This window comes from Bombina bombina, chromosome 1, assembly GCF_027579735.1.
Source record: "Bombina bombina isolate aBomBom1 chromosome 1, aBomBom1.pri, whole genome shotgun sequence".
NCBI lineage: Eukaryota > Metazoa > Chordata > Amphibia > Anura > Bombinatoridae > Bombina > Bombina bombina.
The window spans coordinates 633240038-633264284 of record NC_069499.1 but is presented as its reverse complement, the minus strand read 5'-3'; the positions used below and the strand labels follow the sequence as shown (position 1 = coordinate 633264284).

At 37.6% G+C, this 24247-nt stretch overlaps 1 protein-coding gene across 3 annotated transcripts in view; it reads right to left on the bottom strand.

The window, feature by feature from the left end:
* Nucleotides 1-24247, bottom strand: part of EDA (ectodysplasin A) — a 530968-nt gene that overhangs the window by 11186 nt on the left and 495535 nt on the right. The window contains exons 6-7 of one of the 3 annotated variants that reach the window (XM_053699041.1): nt 13606-13657; nt 7427-7557 (exon numbers count right to left, since the gene is read on the bottom strand). The exons of 1 other annotated variant lie outside the window; for it this stretch is intronic. In XM_053699041.1, coding sequence (XP_053555016.1) covers nt 7427-7557; nt 13606-13657 — 183 coding nt within the window. The remainder of the gene's footprint in view (nt 1-7426; nt 7558-13605; nt 13658-24247) is intronic. One more of the 3 variants, XM_053699042.1, reaches the window with a different exon arrangement.

Genomic DNA, 24247 nt, shown 5'->3' with positions numbered 1-24247 from the left:
GGGGCGCGTATACGCGCCAGTGTACGCATCAGCGTTGATAAATCTAGCCCTCTGTCTCTTTGGTTGAGAAGTTTTATTCGTTTGGTTTATGAGACTGCTGGACAGCAGCCTCCTGAGAGAATTACGGCTCATTCCACTAGGGCTATCTCCTCTTCTTGGGCTTTAAAAAATTAAGCTTCTGTGGAACAAATTTGCAAGGTGGCTACATGGTCCTCTCTGCATACTTTTTCCAAATTCTACAAATTTGTTACTTTTACCTCGGCTGAGGTTTCTTTTGGGAGAAAGGTTCTTCAAGCGGTGGTGCCTTCTGTTTAGGTCCTCCAGCCTTTTTGTCACTCCCTGTTCATTCGGTGTCCTCTAGCTTGGGTATTGGTTCCCACTAGTAATTGGAATGATGTTGTGGACTCTCCATGTCTTAGGAAAGAAAACTTATGCTTACCTGATAAATTTCTTTCTTTCCGGACATGGAAAGTCCACGACCCCGCCCTCTTTTTAACAATAATTCGGCAGTTTTTTATGAGTAAACCTCAGGCAACCTTTTTCACCCTTGTGTTTTCTTCTTTTTCCATTTTCCTTTGGCCGAATGACTGGGGATTATAGGTAAGGGAAGTTACACTTAACAGCTTTGCTGGATTGCTTTTTGCCTCCTCCTGCTGGCCAGGAGTTGAATATCCCACTAGTAATTGAATGATGTTGTGGACTCTCCATGTCCGGAAAAAAAGAAATTTATCAGGTAAGCATAAATTTAGTTTTTTGCAATATTTTTAAAAAAATCATTTTTATTAGTGTTATTATGAGTTTAACTGTAATGTATTTTTATGTGTTTTGTGACACTTTTTGTTTTGCAAAACAGTTACCAGAGCACTGAGGTCACAATAATCATTCTAGCGTAAATCGTGATTGCGTTCATGTGTTCGTATTTACTTTTAACTTGTAATACGAGCACTATTTCTGACGCGTGCAAACAGCAGAGATAAACACGATATTGCTTGCGCGTAACTGTTGGCGTGCCACTTGTAATCTGACCCTTTACATCTAAAAAATATATATATTATCTGTACAGTGAAGCCTGTGGACCTTTATTGACCTAAGGGGCACATATGTGGTGCTCTTAATTAGTTCCCCATTACCATTAAAAAGAATAGGTGAGTGTATCAAAAAATTGTGTAACCTGTGGGGGGGAAAAGAAATCCCTTAAAAAAAAATTAAGTGTAAATTACACTCATAGTTGCCAAAATTTTAAAAAAAATTCAGGGACACTTTACATCAGAGCCATGCCCATATACGGTTTGAATAGCTCCGCCCACTCAGATAGACCCCCAAAACAATCTCATTTAATACTAGTAATAGGAGTGTCAAATTTAAAGGGACATAAAACCCACATTATTTATTTTATTATTCAGATAGAACATGTGATTTTAAACGACTTTCCAATATACTTCAATTATCCAATTTGCTTTGTTCTCTTGATATAATTTGTTGAATTGGATACTGATACTGACCTGCTGATTGGTGGCTGCACATATGAGACATATGTCTCATCTTATTGGCTCACCCAATGTGTTAACTATCTCCCAGTAATGCATTGCTGCTTCTTCAACAAAGGATAAAAGAATGAAGCAAATTAGATAATAGAAGTAAACTGGAAAGTTGTTTAAAATGGTATTCCCTATCTGAATCATGAAAGACAAATTTTGGGTTTCATGTCCCTTTAATATTTAATTATTCAGATAGAGCACGTAATTTTTAAATTCACTTCTACTGTGAAATTTAGTTTGCTCTCTTGAGTACCGTTGTTGAAAAGAATATGTACATATGCTCAGCAACAGCAATGCAGCACTGGTGATTGGTGGCTAAAAATATTTATCTTTTGTCATTAGTTCACCAAATGTGATCGGCTAGCTCCCAGCAGTTCACTGCTGAGCTGGAAATTACTTTAACTATGTGTTTATTTCCTTTGCACTGTTATAGCCTTTAATACAGGTTAAATCATCAAGTTCCTCATCAACTCCCTTACTCTCCAGCACATAATTAGTATAGGAAGAATACCTTTACGAGCAAGCAAGCAAGGGTTAAATTATTAATCCTTCAGCATCTGTATAGCAGGATACCACATAGCACCCTAGATTATACTTTACAGTCTTCAATATGTTTAACCTGCTGACTGATGTGTTGGGGGGCTGCTGGAATGGAAAACAATATATGCAAATATACGGATGATTTGTTTTATATTTTTTTACTTGTGCTAAAACATTATTGAAAGTTTCACAAGTAGGTGGCATTTTATGAGATAAATAGTAATTTTTGCTTCAGAGAGGGGCAATATTTTTTTTTGTATGTCCTCTGATTTCCTCTGACACTCCTTGTGTCCTTTTTGTTTAACACAACTTAATATCCCAAATGCTTAGGGGCGAACATAGACACGGTTCTATTAGACCGCAAATATATCTGCAACAATGTTCCTTTTATGTATTCGAAAAAACTTTTTCTTCTTGTAACCATATGTTAACACAATAAATACGTTGTCGTCTTTATGTTGCTATTTTTAGTCTTTTCAGTCCCCAAATAGATCTTTCTTATTGCTGTATGTTTTATACATTGGGTGATTAGCAGTCGTTGGTTAAAACAGTATTCATAACAGACAATCCCTTGTATCCTCTATATGCGTGGGTTAAAATGTCCCAAAATAAAAACTGATAGTCACTCACCAGAATCCGAAAGGTTTTTTATTTCTTTTACCTTTCCCCGACACTGCTATTCCTTCTATTGCAGCGCTGTTAGTGTCTCCAAACTAGCCGTTTCCTCGGCTGTGACGTGTGTGTCACGTGATTACTCCGCTGCTCCAATAGCCAGGTCGGGTTACCGGTGGCAGTTTTTTTAAAATTCCGTAATGTAATTCCTCAAAGGTATCGATATCTTTCAAGGGTGTGTAGTAGTAAGGTCTCTAGAGGTTTTTCTTGGTTCCTTAATCACCCGTGGTACTTGCACGATTGGGCTGCTGTGTATAGGGATAACAATTCCGTTATAAAAGCTGGCCAGCTGAACGGACACGATCCTCACTCATCTACGCGTTTCAGCTTAATGCTTTTTTCAAGATGAGTCCTCACGTATGTTGAGGGACAGAATTAGAGAACATATCCTGTAAAGGAGCTTTAAGATTAGATTCCGGGCGCAGTCTCTTATTGATCCAATTTTTAACTGTAATTCATTTTAAAGCAATAAATGTAGCTAATTTATAGCCTTAGTCAGAAACTATCTATTGATTATGTTTCTTAACTTATAGCTGCATTATTATTTTTTCCCTGTCAAGCTGCAGATGCACTGCAGCTTGACAGGGAAAAAATAATAATGCAGCTATAAGTTAAGAAACATAATCAATAGATAGTTTCTGACTAAGGCTATAAATTAGCTACATTTATTGCTTTAAAATGAATTACAGTTAAAAATTGGATCAATAAGAGACTGCGCCCGGAATCTAATCTTAAAGCTCCTTTACAGGATATGTTCTCTAATTCTGTCCCTCAACATACGTGAGGACTCATCTTGAAAAAAGCATTAAGCTGAAACGCGTAGATGAGTGAGGATCGTGTCCGTTCAGCTGGCCAGCTTTTATAACGGAATTGTTATCCCTATACACAGCAGCCCAATCGTGCAAGTACCACGGGTGATTAAGGAACCAAGAAAAACCTCTAGAGACCTTACTACTACACACCCTTGAAAGATATCGATACCTTTGAGGAATTACATTACGGAATTTTAAAAAAACTGCCACCGGTAACCCGACCTGGCTATTGGAGCAGCGGAGTAATCACGTGACACACACGTCACAGCCGAGGAAACGGCTAGTTTGGAGACACTAACAGCGCTGCAATAGAAGGAATAGCAGTGTCGGGGAAAGGTAAAAGAAATAAAAAACCTTTCGGATTCTGGTGAGTGACTATCAGTTTTTATTTTGGGACATTTTAACCCACGCATATAGAGGATACAAGGGATTGTCTGTTATGAATACTGTTTTAACCAACGACTGCTAATCACCCAATGTATAAAACATACAGCAATAAGAAAGATCTATTTGGGGACTGAAAAGACTAAAAATAGCAACATAAAGACGACAACGTATTTATTGTGTTAACATATGGTTACAAGAAGAAAAAGTTTTTTCGAATACATAAAAGGAACATTGTTGCAGATATATTTGCGGTCTAATAGAACCGTGTCTATGTTCGCCCCTAAGCATTTGGGATATTAAGTTGTGTTAAACAAAAAGCAGCTCATTAAGATATTATTAACTATAAGGTGCACCTTATAATATTTTAAAGTGTTTTAATATATATTGTGAAAATAAAGTATACATTGAATTTATTAAAATTTTTTTAGTAGTTATACTTTACTATATGGTAATACTGCATTTATAATTTAATTTATTTCCGAATAGAAAATAGGTAGAGCTGTTTGCAGCGCACTCTGTTTCTTCTGCATTATATTTATATTTGGTGTGGGTTTTTGGGAAACCACACAGTATAGAGTTGCTTTATTCTACCACCAAGGGTTTACTTTTCCTGTTGTTTTCACTCCTTGTGTCCTATTCTCCCTGGTATATATATATATATATATATATATATATATATATATATATATATATATATATATATATATATATATATATATATATATATATATATATATATATTATATATATAAATATATATATATCATGGCTTCCCCTTACCCATCCCTGGTATTATATATTACATGCCCCCCCTTACCTGACACCTGTCTACACACTTCAACATAACAGAAGATCACAGATACATTTTCAGAAAAAAAACTTACACATAGTAAGCAATGAGTAATAAAGTAAAATTGAAAGACACAGCAACCTCTGTAGTGGGATTACTGTACTGCCCACAATTTTATTAAACTAAATACAGGCTGAACTGAACATGGGACAGACTTAAAGGGACACTGAACTCAATTTTTTTTCTTTCATGATTCAGATAGAGCATGCAATTTTAAGCAACTTTGTAATTTACTCATCAATTTTTCTTCCTTCTCTTGCTATCTTTATTTGAAATAGAAGGCATCTACGCTAATTGTTTGGTTCAGACCCTGGAAACCACTTGTTCATTGGTGGATGAATTTATGCACCAATCAGCAAGAACAACCCAGGTTGTTCACTAAAAATGGGCCGGCATCTAAACTTACATTCTTGCATTTCAAATAAAGATACCAAGAGAATGAAGAAAATTTGATAATAGGAGTAAATTAGAAAGTTGCTTAAAATTGCATGCTCTATCTGAATCACAAAATAAAAAAATTGGGTTCAGTGTCCCTTTAATAGACAGGAAGCCAAAAAATAGGACTATCCCAGGAAAAACGGGACAGTTGGCAACCATGCACACTTAAAGTGACACTGAACCCAAATGTTTTCTTTCGTGATTCAGATAGAGCATGCAAGTTTAAGCAACATTCTAATTTACTTCTTTTATCAAATTTTCTTCATTCTCTTGGTATCTTTATTTGAAATGCAAGAATGTAAGTTTTGATGCCGGCTCATTTTTGGTGAACAACCTGGGTTGTTCTTGCTGATTGGTGGATAAATTTACCCACCAATAAATACGTGCTGCCAATGTGCTGAACCAAAAATGGGCAGGCTCCTTAGCTTAGATGCCTTCTTTTTCAAATAAAGATAATAAGAGAACGAAGAAAAATTGATAATAGGAGTAAATTAGAAAGTTGCTTAAAAGTGCATACTTTATCTGAATCACAAAAGAAAAAATTTGGGCTCAGTGTGCCTTTAAATTTAAGACCAGAATGATCATTAACTCCATGTTAAAATGCAAAAAGTTATGATTTTTTATATTGTTAAGAAAAGAAAATTTACTAAATTAGTGGTGATCTCTAACATATTCTAATGATAAACCACACAGAACAAAGATGATGCATAGATTTAATACAAACTTTTTTTAAACACATTTGTTCTGCACTAGTTACTGAGGGCCTGATGATCTAAGCTATCCACTCAGATGAGATGATCTAAAATGATCCTCCAGCACTGCAAGATCCCTTACAAGATACTAAAAAGGCAAATTTTGCTATACTTCTCTAGGAGACTTCCCTGCAGGAAGGAGAGACAAGTCCAGTACAATATAGCACTGCATGACATGATAGTTTTCTTACATTTACACTTTATATTACTTTAAACTTCAGATAATGTCCTTTAAGTTTTACTACATTTAAACTTTGCACTATCTATTTTGGATTTTAATGCATTTAGATTCTGTATACAGCAGTGTATTTTGTATTGTGATTTTGCAAATTCTTGTTATACTTTGACAGTTTCTGTGTAACTTTAACAAATTAGGATCATACTTTATATATGTTTGTCTTTTACAAATTACATTACACTTTCTATTTGTTCCATGTAAAATAAAACTGAGAGAATGAGCTTTATTACTTTTGTAGATAAATTATAGTGCAGACTTCACAGGGCTGAATTATCTAAGAAAAAGGGTGGAACCTGGAAGTTCCAGAGAGATGCCTTCTATCTTACAGGGGAGATTAAAGTTAACAGGTTAGCACCTAACACTGATATCAATTCTTAGTTTGCAGCAAATAAAAACTAAACTGATTTTTTAAACTATAATTTTATTTGCATTTGCCTCTAGTTTAGTATAAATTGCTTTTATGTCAGTTAATTAAGTGCATTGTGAATTTTGAAAAAACTTCATATGTATACTACTGGCAAGAAAAATCAGTGAGACCTGCTAGAGTAAAATGTTTAGGGCATATTATGAGAACTGTGAAGGAACTTCTGACATACCTTGGGAACTCCCCTGCTCAGCCCAGGGAACTCCCTTGTCCCTTCCACTTTCTGAAACTGTTAGTTTTATTATACATAAAACAAAACAAAAATGCAAGTATGATCCTAATTTGTTTATGCCCCTTAAGAAAGTATAGCAAAATTTGCTTGTCTAGAATCTTGTGAGAGATCTCGCAGTGCTGCAGGATCATTTAAGATGATCTCATCTGAGTGGATAGCTTTATGGGAGGCATCCCTCATCTCTCTAAGATTTCCAGGTTCTGCCCTTTTTCTTAGAGAATTCAGAGAGTTCAGCCCCTGTGAAGTCTGCACTAAAATTTCTCTCCAAACTGGAAAATCTTTGTTCATCAGGGCCTGAGTAACATTTAGGAATAATATAGAAAAAGAACAGAATACCTTTCTTTCATTCTATTCAACATTATCAAATCTTATGTTGAGATCAAACAATGGTTACACTATTGATTCAGCATCTGTAATAATTACATAAATACACATGCAAGACTGATTACCTTCCATGTTGCTTACTAACATTCATGTGGCTGTTAAACAACAAAAATGCTGTCTAAAATTGGAAAATAGGAGCTGGCCCAAGACCGTACTCACTTCTACCTGACTATAGATGAGGTAGGTACCATCCACTAGCACCTCCAGTTCACCGCTACGGGTGTGCAGCTTAAACACCCTGTGGTTCATGGCAATCCGGGACCAGTCGTGGAGAATTCCACCTGAAAGATCTCAGTGTGAGAGAATGGTAGTCATTCAGTACCTGTCATCTATAGCAGCAAAATACCAAAATAATTTAAAAAATGTATTTACATAAATTTTAATTGAATAAATAACATATCTGTAAAGTAACAGCAGGTTAAAATGTGACCTAAGAAAAGCATTGAAGCGTTGCTTGATATAAAAATTCAGAAAATTGATAGTTGTAAGCTATAGTTATCAGCAAACTAACAATGACTCACTTTTGAAGCTTTAATGCATTAAAAAATATACAACTGTGTCTACAGATTATTTTTTCAGTGTCCTAATAATTATAATCACATATTACAACCAACTTGCCATTTTATTGTAGTTCTTCACATTATTAAAAAGACATTGGTACATTTTCTATATTTAGTGATACTGAGCAAGCAACTATGTTTTTGAGAAGGTTGAAGAGTACAATATATTTCTTGCAAATATATTGTAAACAACATACATATAAATAAAATATATGCTTACCTGCTAAATTAATTTATTTTATGATGGTGAGAGTCCACAAGATATCACATGTGGATATTACACTCCAATCTACTAAGAGGAGGAAAAAACATAATTTATATAAGAACTTACCTGATAAATTAATTTCTTTCATATTGGCAAGATTCCATGAGCTAGTGACGTATGGGATAACCACCAGAAACAGGGTGGGTCTCATGGACTCTAGCCAATATGAATTAAATGAATTTATCAGGTAAGTTCTTATATAAATTATGTTTTCTTTCATGTAATTGGCAAGAGTCCATGAGCTAGTGACGTATAGGATAGAAATACCCAAGATGTGGAAGTCCACAGAAGAGTCACTAGAAAGGGAGGGATAAAATAAAAACAGCCATTTTCCACAAACAAAATTAAATCCACAAAAAATAAGTTTTTCTAATAAAAAGAAAGAAAAAAACTTAAAACATTAGCAGAAGAATCAAACTGAAACAGCTGCCTGAAGAACTTTTCTACCAAAGACTGCTTCAGAAAAACAAATACATCAAAATGGAAAAAATAGTAAATGTATGCAAAGAAGATCAAGTTGCTGCTTTGCAAATCTGATCAACTGAAGCTTCATTCTTAAAAGCCCAAGAAGTGGAGACAGATCTAGTAGAATGAGCTGTGATCCTCTGAGGTGGGGACTGCCCCTCCTCCAAATAAGCTTTATGAATCAAAAGCTTCAACCAAGATACCAAAGAAATGGCAGAAGCTTTCTGCCCTTTCCTAGAACCAGAGAAGACAACAAATAGACTAGAAGTCTTCCTAAAATCTTTAGTAGCTTCAACATAATATTTCAAAGCTCTTACAACATCCAAAGAATGCAAATATCTTTCAAGAGCATTCTTGGGATTAGGACACAAGGAAGGAACAACAATTTCCCTACTAATGTTGTTAGAATTCACAACCTTAGTAAGAAATTTAAAAGAAGTCCACAAAACAGCCTTATCCTGATGGAAAATCAGAAAAGGAGACTCACAAGAGAGAGCAGACAATTCGGAAACTCTTCTAGCTGAAGAGATAGTCAAAAGAAACAACACTTTCCAAGAAAGTAGTTTAATATCCAAAGCATGCATCGGCTCAAAAGGAGGAGCCTGCAAAGTCTTCAAAACCAAATTAAGACTCCAAGGAGGAGAGATTGATTTAATAACAGGTTTGATACGAACCAAAGCCTGAACAAAACAGTGAATATCAGTAAGCTTAGCAATATTTTTATGAAATAAAACAGAAAGAGCAGAGATTTGTCCCTTCAAAGTACTTGCAGACAAACCTTTATCCAAACCATCCTGTATAAACTGTAAAATTCTAGGAATTCTAAAAGAATGCCAGGAGAATTTATGAGAACACCATGAAATATAGGTCTTCCAAACTTGATAATAAATCTTTCTTGAAACAGACTTACGAGCCTGTAGCATAGTATTAATCCTTAGCTATGACTAAGCACTAAGCGTTTACATAGCTTCAAATTTAACGATTTGAGATCCTGATGGAAAAACGGCTCTTGAGACAGAAGGTCTGGTCTTAGAGGAAGTGGCCAAGGCTGGCAACTGGACATCCGAACAAGATCCGCAAACCAAAACCTGTGAGACCATGCTGGTGCTATCAGAAACATATGATTGTTCCATAATGATCTTGGAGATCACTTTAGGAAGAAGAACTAGAGGTGGAAAGATATAAGCAGGTTGGTAAAACCAAGGAACTGCTAAAGCATCCATCATCTCTGCCTGAGGATCCCTGGACCTGGACAGGTACCTGGGAAGTTTCTTGTTTAGATAAGAAGTCATCAGATATATTTCTAGAAAACCCCACATCTGTACAATCTGACAAAATACATCTGGATGGAGAGACCACTCCCCCGGATGTAAGGTCTGACAGCTGAGATAATCCGCTTCTCAATTGTCTACACCTGGGATATGCACCACAGAAATTAGACAAGAGCTGGATTCTGCCCAAGAAAGTATCCAAGATAGTTCTTTCATATCTAAGGGACTTCGCGTCCCACCCTGATGATTGGCATATGCCACAGTTGTTATATTGTCTGTCTGAAAACAAATGAATGGTTCACTCTTTAAAAGAGGCCAAACCTGAAGAGCCCTGAAAATAGCACAGAGTTCTAAAATATTGATTGGTAACCTCGCATCTTGAGGTTTCCAAACCCCTAGTGCTGTCAGAGATCCCCAGACAGCTCCCCAACCTGAAAGACTTGCATCTGTTTTGATCACAGTCCAGGTAGGACGAACAAAAGAGGCCCCCAGAATTAAACGATGATGGTCTAACCACCAAGTCAGAGAGAGTTGAATGTTGGGATTTAAGTATATCAATTGTGATATCCGAGTATAATCCCTGCACCATTGATTCAGCATACAAAGCTGAAGAGGTCTCATGTGAAAACGAGCAAAGAGGATCGTGTCCGATGCTGCAGTCATGAGACCTAAAACTTCCATGCACATAGCCACTGAAGGGAATGATTGAGACTGAAGGTTTCGACAAGCTGAAACCAATTTCATTCCTCCCTTGTCTGTTAAGGACAGAGTCATGGACACTGAATCTATCTGGAAACCTAAAAAGGTGACCCTTGTCTGAGGAATCAAGAAACTCTTTGGTAAATTGATCCTCCAAACATGTCTTTGAAGAAACAACACTATTCATGTGAGATTCGGCTAAATGTAAAGACTGAGCAAGAACCAAGATATTGTCCACATAAGGAAACACCGCAATACCCAGTCCTCTGATTACAGATAGAAGGGCACGAGAACCTTCAAAAAGATCCTTGGAGCTGCTGCTAGGCCAAATGGAAGAGCGACAAATTGGTAATGCTTGTCTAGAAAAGAGAATCTCAGAAACCGATAGTGGTCTGGATGAATCGGAATGTGAAGATATGCATCCTGTAAGTCTATCGTGGACATATAATGACCTTGCTGAACAAAAGGCAAAATAGTCCTTATAGTCACCATCTTGAAAGTTGGGACTCTTACAAACAATTCAAAAACTTCAGATCCAGAACTGGCCTGAATGAATTTTCTTTCTTTGCGACAATGAACAGATTCAAATAAAACCCCAGACCCTGCTCCTGAAATGGAACTGGAATTATTACCCCTGAAAGCTCTAGATCTGAAACACACTTCAGAAAAGCCTGAGCCTTCACCGGATTTGCTGGAATGTGAGAGAGAAAGAATCTTCTCACAGGAGGTCTTACTCTGAATCCTATTCGATACCCTTGAGAGACAATACTCTGAATCTACTGATTTTGAACAGAATCTTCCCAAATAATTTCAATCTGCCCCCCACCAGCTGAACTGGATCGAGGGCCGCACCTTCATGCAGACTTGGTGGCTGGCTTTGGTTTCTTAAAAGGCTTAGATTTATTCCAACTTGAAGAACGTTTGCAATTGGAACCGAAGTCTTTAGGGGAAGGATTAATTTTCTGTTCCTAGTTCTGTAGAAAAGAACGAAAACGATTAGAAGCTTTAGATTTACCGTTAGATCTTTTATCCTGAGGTAAAAAAACTCCCTTCCCTCCAGTGATAATTGAAATAATTGAATCCAACTGAGAACCAAATAAATTGTTACCTTGGAAAGAAAGAGATAGTAATCTAGACTTAGATACCATGTCAGCATTCAAGATTTAGAAGGTAATTGACCAGATTATCAGTAGTCGGAAAGGCCAAACGTAGACCTTATAGCCTCTTGCTTGAATTACAAGCACGTGTATGGGCTGGCGGGAGCAGGTGGGAACGCTACACTATGGCACAATTGTTGTACAATAAAGTGGGAGAGAGGAGGGAGGGAATTTTTATCTGAGGGATCTGGGAGGGGGTGGGGGGTTGGTTATTGAGGGGGGGCAGCTAAACTACAGAAAAATATGTAAAAATAAAAATAAAAAAAACATTTTATGGCAAACTGGGTACTGGCAGACAGCTGCCAGTACCCAAGATGATGCACAATAAGGTAGAGGGGGAGGGTTAGAGAGCTGTTTGGGGGGGGGCAGGGAGATTGGGGCTAAGGGGCAATCCTACACAGCAGAATATGTTTTTGTTTTTTTAAAAAAAAATTTTTTATTATAGTACTGGCAAACTTTCTACCAGTACTTAAGATGGTGGGGACAATTGTGGGGTGGGGGAGGAAAGAGAGCTGTTTAGGAGGGATCAGGTGGGAGGCTGATCTCTACACTAAAGCTAAAATTATCCTTGCAAGCTCCCTACAAGCTACCTAATTAACCCCTTCACTGCTGGGCATAATACAATTGTGGTGCGCAGCGGCATTTAGCGGCCTTCTAATTGCCAAAAAGCAACGCCAAAGCCATATATGTCTGCTATTTCTGAACAAAGGGGATCCCAGAGAAGCATTTACAACCATTTGTGCCATAATTGCACAAGCTGTTTGTAAATAATTTCAGTGAGAAACCTAAAGTTTGTGAAAAAGTGAACATTTTTTTTTATTTGATCGCATTTGGCGGTGAAATGGTGGCATGAAATATACCAAAATGGGCCTAGATCAATACTTTGGGTTCTCTTCTAAAAAAAATATATACATGTCAAAGAATATTCAGGGATTCCTGACAGATATCAGTGTTCCAATGTAACTATCGCTAATTTTGAAAAGAAGTGGTTTGGAAATAGCAAAGTGCTACTTGTATTTATTGCCCTATAACTTGCAAAAAAAGAAAAGATCATGTAAACATTGGGTATTTCTAAATCAGAACAAAATTTAGAAACTATTTAGTATGGTTGTTTTTTGGTGGTTGTAGATGTGTAACAGATTTTGGGGGTCAAAGTTAGAAAAAGTGTGTGTTTTTTTCAATTTTTTCATCATATTTTATAAAAAAAATTCTGGTAAATTATAAGATATGATGAAAATAATGGTATCTTTAGAAAGTCCATTTGATGGCGAGAAAAACGGTGTATAATACGTGTGGGTACAGTAAATGAGTAAGAGGAAAATTACAGCTAAACACAAACACTGCAGAAATGTAAAAATAGCCTTGGTCCCAAACGGTCAGAAAATGGAAAAGTACTGTAGTCCTTAAGGGGTTAATAATGGTGAGACTCCACAAGACCCGACCTTGTTTTTCTATAAAACAGTTGGCAGCAGTACCAGTTTGCACTTTTTCTTTCCTGCTTTCCGCTTTTCTTTTGGTCATATGCATGACTAAGGAATAATGAGAAAGTGTGAGGTATTAACATTGTGTGCAGTGTTTTGCCTCCTACTTTAGGACTGAACTTTAATCTCCCACATGTGATGGCTCGTGGACTCTCCATCATGAAATAAATTAATTTATCAGGTAAGCATAAATATTGTCATTTCTAAAACGTACTTCTAGTTCTGCAGTTATATAATATATTTAAAAGTGGATCCTCCCTCCCCTTCTCCTATCCCGTTTCTCTTAGCGCCTTGAGACCCTCACGGGTGATTAGTTTGCGCTCTATAAGTACCCGATAGATAGATAGAGATAGATCCTCCAGTAAATAGCTTTCACACTATGGATTAAAGGGGAAATTAAGTATCAAAGATCAGATTAAAAGACTCTGTTGGATTCTTACCATTTTTGACTTGTATAGCAGAGCCTTGACCTTGAAGATGTACCACTGCTGGCTGCAAATAAGAAATCAAAACAAAATGAATGTAAGAAAAACACTCTCATCTCTGAAAAACATTTTTTTTTTAAATATTGTTTTTAGCCTGCTGGAAGCCAAAATGTAACCCATTCAGCTCATTTGTTTCATGGTGGAATAATTCTGTCATTGGTCATTAAGGGGTTAAACATTCAGCTTGGCGTCATTGCTAACAGTTACCCTAGCCAATCAGTACAGAAGGAAAATTGCAGCTGCTGATAGGTTGCCTAGTAGCTTTCATGGAGAATGGTAAAACAAGCCGAGGACCTGCAATATCTTACTGGTCTTGATACATAGATGCTTGTGAAGCTGCCAAGTGGCCTCATTGTAAAGTCAAGATAATTTATGACATAAATTGAGCAACGCTTCACCTATATTATTCACAATTTAATCAGTAGGCTTCCTTGCCACTAACATCTATAGTTGCATTAAAGGGATAGTAATGCTTTTTATGATTCAAAAAGAGAACACAATTTTAAACAACTTTAAATTTCTATTATCTGTTGCTCTGTTCTCTTGGTATGCTTAGTTGAAAAGCATAATTAGGTAGGCTCAGGATCAGCAATGCATTACAGGGAGCTAGCTGTCATTTGATAGCTGAAATATATATATGCCTCTTGTGATTGGCTCACTTAGTGTTTTCAGCTAGTTCCCAGTATTGGATTGCTGCTCTTTCAACCAAGAATTGCCGAAGAATGAAGGAGATTTGATAATACAAGTAAATTGGAAAGTTGTTTAAAATTGTATGCTCTATTTGAAGTCCCTTTAAGTGGTCAATACATGATATCTTGCACATCAAATGCATATCACTAGCAAAGTGGAAAAACAATAACAATAATTAGAACTGCAAGACATAAAAAAAGCTTACAAAACTGATATGTAAACGCGTGCAATTGCAAAATGTTTGCATGTCTGTTTTGTAATGGTAAAGTAATTTTGCTGGAGAGAAAAAGGGTGTTTGAGGAGCTCACTGTGGGTGTTCTAGAAGTGCGGTTGTGATTCTTAACCCACACCTTAGGTACAGAATTCTGCCCATGCAAAGTATTGTATATCATCTTAGGGTGCTTTGTGATGCCAGTATCCTTTACTTAATACCAAAAGTTTACACCCTAAACATTGCAGGTCTGGTATTACCAAAGGATTGTGTGTGTTTAGGAAACAGTATTTGTTGGTACCATATTTGAACTAAATACTAATAATCAGTTCTTTGAGCAGTTATAATATTTATTTAGTCTTGAACACGATTTGTAATCCAATACAAAGACAGCTGTACAGTTGGGTTTCTATAAGGAACTTCAAACAGCATTGCATTTCCCCAAAACAAACAATCAATCTTGAAAGAAGGAACCCTGAGAAACTTGTTTAAAGTCTTTAAATCCAAAACAGGCTTGGAAAATCCCTCCTTTTTTAAGAAAAATAAAGAGGTTGGAATAAAACCCCTTACCCTGTTGTGACCTTGAAACTTACACCCAAAGACTCTAGATCAATGACTGACTGAAATAAGGCTCTTGCCTTCATAGGGTTCTTTGGAACATGATACAGAAGAAACCTTCCCTTGGGAGGCTTTAATTTTAAATACATTCTATATCCCTAGGAAACTACATTTAGAACCCATAGATCCTGAACAGACTGAAACCAAGTCCCCTGAAAAAGGCATAATCTGCCCCCTTCCAGACGATCTGGATTTTGGGGCCGCACCTTCATGCTAACATGGCAGAAGACTTATTCCAATTTGGATTTGGCTCCTAGGAAAATCTGGAAGAATCCTGTTTTTGAGAGGAAGAGGAGGAAAGGAAAGAAAATTATTAGAAGCCCTGGCTTTACACTTAGACATGGGGGGATATTTATCAAAGGTCTGGCGGACCTGATCTGACAGTGCGGATCAGGTCCGCAAGACCTCGCTGAATGCGGAGAGCAATACGCTCTCTGTATTCAGCATTGCACCAGCAGCTCTTGTGAGCTGCTGGTGCAACGCCGCCCCCTGAAGATTCTCGGCCAGAAACACGGGGCTTCAAACTCCATACAGAGCTGGATAGATATGCCCCATAGCCTCCGGTCGCAGTAGAAAAGATAGCATCTAAACCAGGTCCAAATAAAACTTTTCCCTGAAAAGGAAGGGACAAAAGCCTAGACTTAGAAAACATATCAGCTGACCGTGATTTCATCCATAAGGCTCTCATGGACAAAACTGCTAATGCCATATTCTTGGCACTGATTTTAATAATGTCAAAAACTGCATCACAAATAAAAGCATTGGCTGTCTTAAGGAGTTTTAACTAATGCAAAAACTCTTCACCAGCAGACTCCTCTGAAAACTGTTTAGACAAACCTTCACACCAAAAAGTAGAAGCTGCAGCAGCACAAGCAATACGAATTGCAAGTCTAAAAAGAAAATCTGCTTGCTGAAAAAGCCTTTCTATGGAAAGTTTCTAACTTTTTATCCATGTGGTCTTTAAAAGAGGTACTATCCTCAAGAGGAATAGTAGAAACCACAGAAAGAAATAGTTATTGTGGAAACAAAATAAATGATTAAAGCATTATAATCATAAAATTTAAATAACGGCAGGAAAAATATAAAATCCTACACACTAAATGAAGCTCTTGGCAGAATTGAAAATCTTAGCCTCTCCAAAAAAAACAAAAAATGTTGAAACCAGAAGCATTAAATAAACATCCAGCAGCGCTGAGGAGATGTAAAGCGATAACCCGACACAGCGGAGAGGGGAAAAAAACAGGCAGCTGACAGGTACGCAAATGAACAAAGCCACTAAATGAACGTAAAAAAAATTACAGATAACCATGTTAAAAAAATCTCACAAGTGCAAATACCAGTAGAGCATACAATAAATGGCATGCTACAAAATCTGACGTGTTAAAAAGACATATAGGGTGTCAAATTCTAAAATAATCCCCAAGTTTCAGTAGACAGCCATTCCACAACTGGGAAACGGTCCCTGCAACACCTGTGGCAGGCCTGTGGCTAACTTCCACTGGGTGTAATTGTACTACCCCATACTCCCAAAGCTTCCCTTTGACAAAGAGTGACTCTCTGAGAGGAAAACTACACCTTAAATCGATGAATCAGTTCTTGCTGTGAAAAGCGTTGCTTCACTTAATACATCATGTTTTGTCTAATAAACACTTTTAATCTGTATGCTACCTTGACAGTTTTTGTTTTTGAGCTGCACAGCTTTTAACCAAGCATTACAGCATTGGATTAGATCACCAGTTGCTGAGACAGATATTCCACAACGCTCCAGAGACGGGAAGCGAGTTAGCCAGATGACTCTATAAGGATCCGGTCTGCCCTACTTGCACATATATGTGCTTTTTCCAAATGTGAGTACCTTTCATTTGTCACCATTGATGTCCCAGTTGGCAGTTTTACACTATGAGAGGCCTTCTCTGATTTTTTTCATAGACTTTTCATGGTGGCACTTGAGAAGAGCTGCTTGAATAACACAGTCCATATTGATTGCCCAATCTGCTTCATCCACTTCGCATGTTTTGGACTGTATGTTTATCTGATAACATCACATACTACACATTAGTCTGATTGTTATATTATCATTATTTTTGTAAGCACCCCTATTGTGTTCTGAATATTAGATTGTTTGTGCCAGTGAGGATTATCCTATGCCTGCTTTTAAGAGGAGAAGGAACCTAAAGGATGATTTGATAATAGCTCATATTGGTCCATCTAAATCTTTACAAGAGAGCTTTATGGGCAAGAAGAATTTAGGTTGCTTCCCTTGTCTTAATTGCTCAAACTGCATTATTCTTATTCAGGGCTCTATATTTACTCACCCAAGAATGGGCAGCGATTATTTTACATTAGGGGGTACTATAACAGTAATATTTATTATGCAGTTTATTTGATAAAATGTCTGTGTGGGTTGGGGTACGTAGGCGAGATCAGCCAGTCCGAATGGATCAATTTTGTAAAAAATTAAGAACTCTAGGAATTTTAAAAGAATACTAGCCAAAACCTTGTTTTTCACACTAGGAAAGAAAAAAACTCCAAATCTTGTGATACAGGCTTTCAAGCCTTAATTAAAGTCTTAACTACAGCATCAGAAAAGCCACTTTGTTTTAAAATTCGGCTTTCTATCTCCAATCCTTCAAGGAGAGAGTAGAGGTTTTGATGATAGAAGGTCATAGTGCAATAGAAGAGAATACGTGGTATAACTGGACATCTGTACCATATCCACAAACCACATTCTACGTTGCCAAGCTGGAGCAATGATAATATTGATGAGCTATTACGGAAAATGGAAGCAAAAAATGGAAGCAAAACAAAAGACCAGAGAGCAGCTAGAGCATTTGTCATCTCTGCCTGTGGATCCCTGGATCTTGCCAACTAACTGCAAAGTTTGTTTTTCAAACAAGAAGCCAGTAGTCTATCTCTGGTAGACCCCATAGATCTACAATCTGGCTGAAGACATCCAGATGGAGAGAACATTTCCCTGGATGAAGGGATTAGCAACTGAGATAGTCTGCTTCCCAGTTGTTCACACCTGGGAAATGAATAGTAGAAATAAAACAGAGATTGTTCTTTGCCCAAGTCATAATTCAGGAAAACTCCATCTCTAGGAAATGCAAGTCCTCCCTTGATGATGGATATAGGCCACTGCTGTGACATTCTCTGATTTAAAATGCAGATAAATCTTTTCTTTTAGAAGAGGTCAGCTCTGAAGGGTCCTGAAGAGTGCTAAGATATTAATTGGTAACTTTGCCTCCTGAAGAGGCCAAATTCCTCGTGCTTTCCTGGTCCGCCTATACTACACCCCCTCCCTAGAGACATGAATCTGTTGTGACTATAACCCAGGTCAGGAGTATGAAGGATACCCCTATAGAAAAGATTTGTCAATTTATCTTCCAGAACAGAGACTGTCTCACCAAGAGGATTCTTTGAGAAAGCTGTGTATTATCCTTGCACTATAGACATAGCATGCAGAGTTGAAGAGGTCTCATGTAAAACCATACAAAAGAAATAGCATCTGATGCTTCTATCATCAGACCTAACACTTCTATGCACATTGCTACTGTAGGACTGGAAAGAGACTGAAGAGATACAAAAGTTGTCTGAAGCTTTATTCTCCTTTGATCCATTAAGGAAAGTCTCCTAGGAATGAGACCCTGGTCTGTGGAGAAAAATAACTCTTTGGAACTATGATCCTCCAACTATGCCTTTGCAGAAATAACCAAAGTTTATTTGTATGAGATACGGCTTAAGGTAAAGATGAAGCCTGAACCAACGTTACATTCAGGTATGGAACCACCAAAATATCTAGAGCCCTTATTACAGACAGGAGAGTTCTCAGAACTTTGGTAGAAATTCTAGGAGCTGCAACGAAACCAGGTGGAAGAGCGACAAACTAAAAGTGCTTGTCCTGAAAGCCAACTGTTAAAAATGGGTAGTGGTCTTTGTGGATAGGTATATAAAGGTACACATCTCTCAAATTTATCATGGACATATATTGACTCTACTGTACCAGAGGAAGAATAATGTAAATTATTCCCATTTTGAAAGTAGGAACCCTGAGAAACTTGTCTAGAGTTTTGAAAACTAGAATAGACCTGTAAGTTGATTCTTTCTTGGCAATAATAAAAAGGTTTGAGTAAAACCCTTGGCCTTGTTCCAACACAGGTACTGGAGCTATCACTCCCATGAGTTCCAGGACTGAAACACGTTGAATGAAGAAATTTGCCTTTACAGGGTCCATTGGAACACGAGACAGAAGAAACCTATATTTAGAACGCAAGGATCCTGAATCATCCAGAAAAAAGGCATAATCTGCCCCCTACAAGATCTGGATCGGGAGATGCACCATCATGCAAATTTGGATGAGGGAGGTTTTTTTGACTGTTTGGCCTTGTTCCAATTAGGATTGGATTTCCTGGAAGATTCTGGTTTCTGTAAAGAGGTATTTCTGTTCCTTGTAGTATGAAATAAACAAAAACGACTGAATGTTCAATTCTTTCCCTTAGACTTTTTGTCCTGAGGGAGCAAGGCTACCTTTCCTCCAGCAACAGTAGAAACAGTATGAAACAAATCTAATAGACAGATATTAGAGGGCACCAAAATGATTGTATCCAATAACTCTTTATTACAAAAAAATAAAATGAAAAGTTATCACCTTATTATAAGGGAATAGTCCGTATATTAAGTCCAATAGTACAGTATATACACAACCTAGGGGATGTAAATTTTCTTAAATCGACTCCAAAGTGGTGGAGAGGTGACTGCTCCTTCCGTGATATCCAAATCATCGGGTAACTGCAAACACAAAGGAAAAAAGAAGTGCGCCTCCTAGAGCACAAAACCCACCATATAGCTTTGTAACAGAATTATACTCACAAACTTGGCAGCACCAAACTGTGCTTAATGCTGCATGCTGAGAGATAGCAGTATCTCAGCTACCTGACCCCAGGTTACCGCTCTTATAAGAAGGAAGATGGCTGGTTTCTGCTCAGGAATGGTTAATTTGCAGAAAGGGACTTTTTTCACTGTGTTTTGTTCTCCCAATCAAGAGCACTTATCTGTTCTGTTAATAATCATAATGAGAATCAGCAATCAGAAGCAAGATTTTATGTGCCCCAGTGTGCCTGAGTAGTTATATTAACAGCTTATTCAAAATATATATCAGTAACAGACTCAAACTCCATGCAGCCAGTGGTGGGAGTGGCTAATGGCAGACCAGACTACAACCACCAATAGAAATCTGACACATGGTAAAGCACAGTTTGGTGCTGCAAAGTCTGTGAGTATAATTCTTTTTTGTTGTTGCTGTTGTTTAATCTTTTATTTATGTCAAAATTTAACAGCACAATAACGAAAATTTACAACATAAGTGTGTTATGGTCTCATTTTTTGCCTTGGATTCAGTTTTTGCTGTTTTATAAAGTCCATGCTCGAGGCATTCGATCGATAAATCAATATATGGTAAGCGAGACCATTGAAACAGTCAATATAACAGTTACAGCGATATCAACAACAGAGATGAAAGACAATATTTGGAAAATGACAGTCTGAGGTTTCATACATAAACATTTCAACATATATATTGATTGGTTTACTTAACTTGTTACTTTTAAACAGATGCATGTGTCTCTTTTAACATGTAGAGAGGAGGAAGAAGAATATCTGACATTACATATCGTTGGGATTTTTAAGAGTCTCATCACTTCTATCTGAGCTGAAAATGGGATTCCCAAAAGAAAAAAGAGTTTGGCGTAGTACTCTAGTTTTCCATTAGTGTAATAAAAATATCTTTCTAAGGATAGATTAAGTTTCATCTGGTCTATCCACATAGACAATGTGGGAGGAGAGTCAGATTCTGTGAGTATAATTCTGTTACAGTGCTATACGGTGGGGGTTTTTGCACCAGGACATGCCCTTCTTTTTTTCCCTTGTGTTAACAGTAGAAATAATAGCGTCTAGACCAGGCATAAACAATATTTTCTTTCCTATAGGATGGAGAGTCCACGATTTCATTCCAATTACTAGTGGGATATTCAACTCCTGGCCAGCAGGAGGAGACAAAGAGCACCCCAGCAGAGCTGTTAAGTGTCACTCCCTTACCCATAATCCCCAGTCATTCTTTGCCTCTATCATTGGTAGGACGTGCAAAGTTGTGTCTGAAGAAATGTAATCCTTTAATTGGTACTTTTCCCTGCAAGCAAGGATTGTGGTCAAGCTGTGTCCATATAAATCTCTTTAGTAAGAGTAATGGTGGCTTTTAGCAGTTAGAAGCCGGCGAAGTGGTCTTTGCTTTAAATCTAACACCATTGCTACCCCTTTTTAGAAAACCAGGGTTGGTTACTCTGTTTTTTTCTTTTTCTACAGGTCTCTGACAGAGAGTGGAGTAACTGTCATACCAAAGAAGTTGTTCCTGTCCTGCAGCTGGATTCCCAGGTAAGTGCTTTTGCCTTCTAGGTACTGAAAGACAGCACTTTAGAGGTTAATGCCTTAAGTGGATCAATATTTGGGACATCATTTATCCCTTTATTCAGGGATTTCATCTGGGCAGCATTGCAGGCTCTTTTTTGTATGTGATGGCTAATTATTTAAAGCATAAGGGGTTAAGATTTTAACCTTTAAATGAGGATTGGTGAGACTGGCTAAGGGTTAATGAGGATTTTTATAAAGTTTTATCCACTTTTATAAAGTTTAACTTTATTTGGTCCCTAATTTTGTGCAACGGATCGCCTCAGAAACGCGCGCTTTTATTACTAGTGGCACAGTTTGTTTTTCTGGTCCGATCATGTGACTCTACGCTCTTCCGTCTTTTACAGTCAGTTTGAAGAGTGAAGCTTCGTTCGCCGGTCAGCTTAATAGCGATTAGCATTTTGACGATGAGATCATCTGTGGAAGGAGAGGATTCATATCAGTTACTTTTGCTAAATGTTTACTTTGCTTAGAGGCTCAGATTGTTCCTCCTGTGCAATTTTGTTCTTCATGCTTATCTAAGACATTAAGGTCTAGAGATAAATTAAACCGTTCTGAGCCATATGTCTCTCAGGATAATGTTGTTCATGACATGCCTCATATTTCTCATCAACCGTCCAAAGCCTTAGCTGTTTCACATGCAGTGCCTTGCACTTCCTCTCAGCATCCTCCTGAAGGGGTGTTTATTGACATGGGGATTTTGCTGCGCAGATAACTTCTGCAGTTTCTGCAGCCTTATCAGCTTTTCCCGTTGCTGGTAAGAGAAAGAGGAAATCTAAAAATATTTCTCTTAGTAAGGGTTCTGACTTCACTAAAGCTGCGTTAGTCAGTCTCTCTCAGTTATCTGATGATGGTAATACCTCAGTGGCTTCTGAGGGTGAGATTTCAGACTCTGACTCTATAGTGGAAAAATCTACAGATTCAGAGGAGGTTAATTTTAGATTTAAACTAGAACACCTCTGGTTACTTTTGCAGGAGGTTCTTGCTACCTTGGATGAATCCGACTCATCTGCCGCTGATAACCCAAAAAAGTCTAGTAAACTAAATAGAGTATATGATGTTCCTTCATCGGTGGAAGTTTTTCCAGTTCCAGACCGTATGTTGGAGATTATTGCTCAGGAATGGGATAAGCCAGGGATTCATTTTTCCCCGTCTCCTGTTTTTAAAAAGATGTTTCCTGTGGCAGACTCAATACGTGACTCGTGGCGTACAGTGCCCAAGGTAGAGGGAGCTATCTCTACTCTAGCCAAGAGAACTACTATTCCTATTAAGGTAGTTGTTCTTTCAAGGATCCCATGGATAAGAAGCTGGAGGCTTACTTAAGGAAGATGTATATTCATCAAGGTCTACAGTGGTAACCAGTTGCAAGTATAGCTATGGTTGTGGGAGCAGCATCTTATTGGTGGGATGTTTTTTCTGACTTTCTGATTTTAGAAGAGACAACTATAGAGGATATCCAAGATAGGATCAAGGCAATTAAGTTGGCTAATACTTTCATCTGTGATGCCAACATGCAAGTGGTTAGACTGGGAGCCAATATTTCTAGCCTTGTAGTGCTAGCTCTCAGAGCTCTATGGTTAAAATCTTGGTCTGTGGATATATCATCCAAATCCAAACTTTTGTCTTTAACTTTTAAAGGTAAGACTTTATTTGGTCCTGATCTGGCTGAGATCGTTTTCAGAAATTACCGGTGGAAAGGGATCTTTCCTACCTCAGGACAAGAAGAATACTTATAATTTTCGTTCCATTTCGTAACTTCAAGGGACAAAAGTCTTCCTCTTCCAAGCCGGAGCAACCCAGGACCTCATGGAGGTCCAGTCAGCCTTAGAATAAGGAGAAACAAGCTAAGAAGCCTTCCGCTGATTCTAAATCAGCATGAATGGGGCCACCCCAATCCAGTTCTGGATCAAGTGGGGGCAGGCTCTCCTTTTTTTGACAGGCTTGAATCCGCGATGTCCCAGATCTTTGGGCCGTGGAGATAGTATCTCTAAGATACAGAATAGGGTTCAAGTCTTGCCCCCCTCAGGGGCAGATTTATCCTGTCAAGGTTATCTGCAAACCAGTTAAAGAGAGAGGCTTTCTTAAACTGCATAAAGGACCTATCTTCCCTGGGAGTGACTGTTCCATTTCCCATAGAGGAACAGGGTCAAGTTCCCTCCTTTTTGGGAAACACAAAGAGATTTCTCTTTGTGGTTCCCAAAAAGGAGGGAACTTTCTGTCCCATCCTAGACCTAAAGTGTCTCAACAAATTTCTCAAGGTTCTATCAGGGTATCTGTGAAGTAACCTTAAATAAACTACAGATGTATTATAGAATCTAATATTTCATTTAGCTAATATCTACTATGAATTGATTTAGCTGCATTGCAAACAAACACTAGAATAGGTAATATCAACCCCTCCCTTTTGCTCTCAACTACAGACTTGTAGAACAAAATAAATAGACAGGATTTCTAAAGAAAAACAAACATTGGTCCCAAATTATAAGAGATAATGTCACATCTAAAGAGCCTTTGATAACTTCTAATGAATTATTGTTGGATAGCCTTCTCAGATTGAAATCTCTAAATTAATCTAGCCAAATTAATTCATTACTTAGATCACAGGAACCCTTGTAAGGA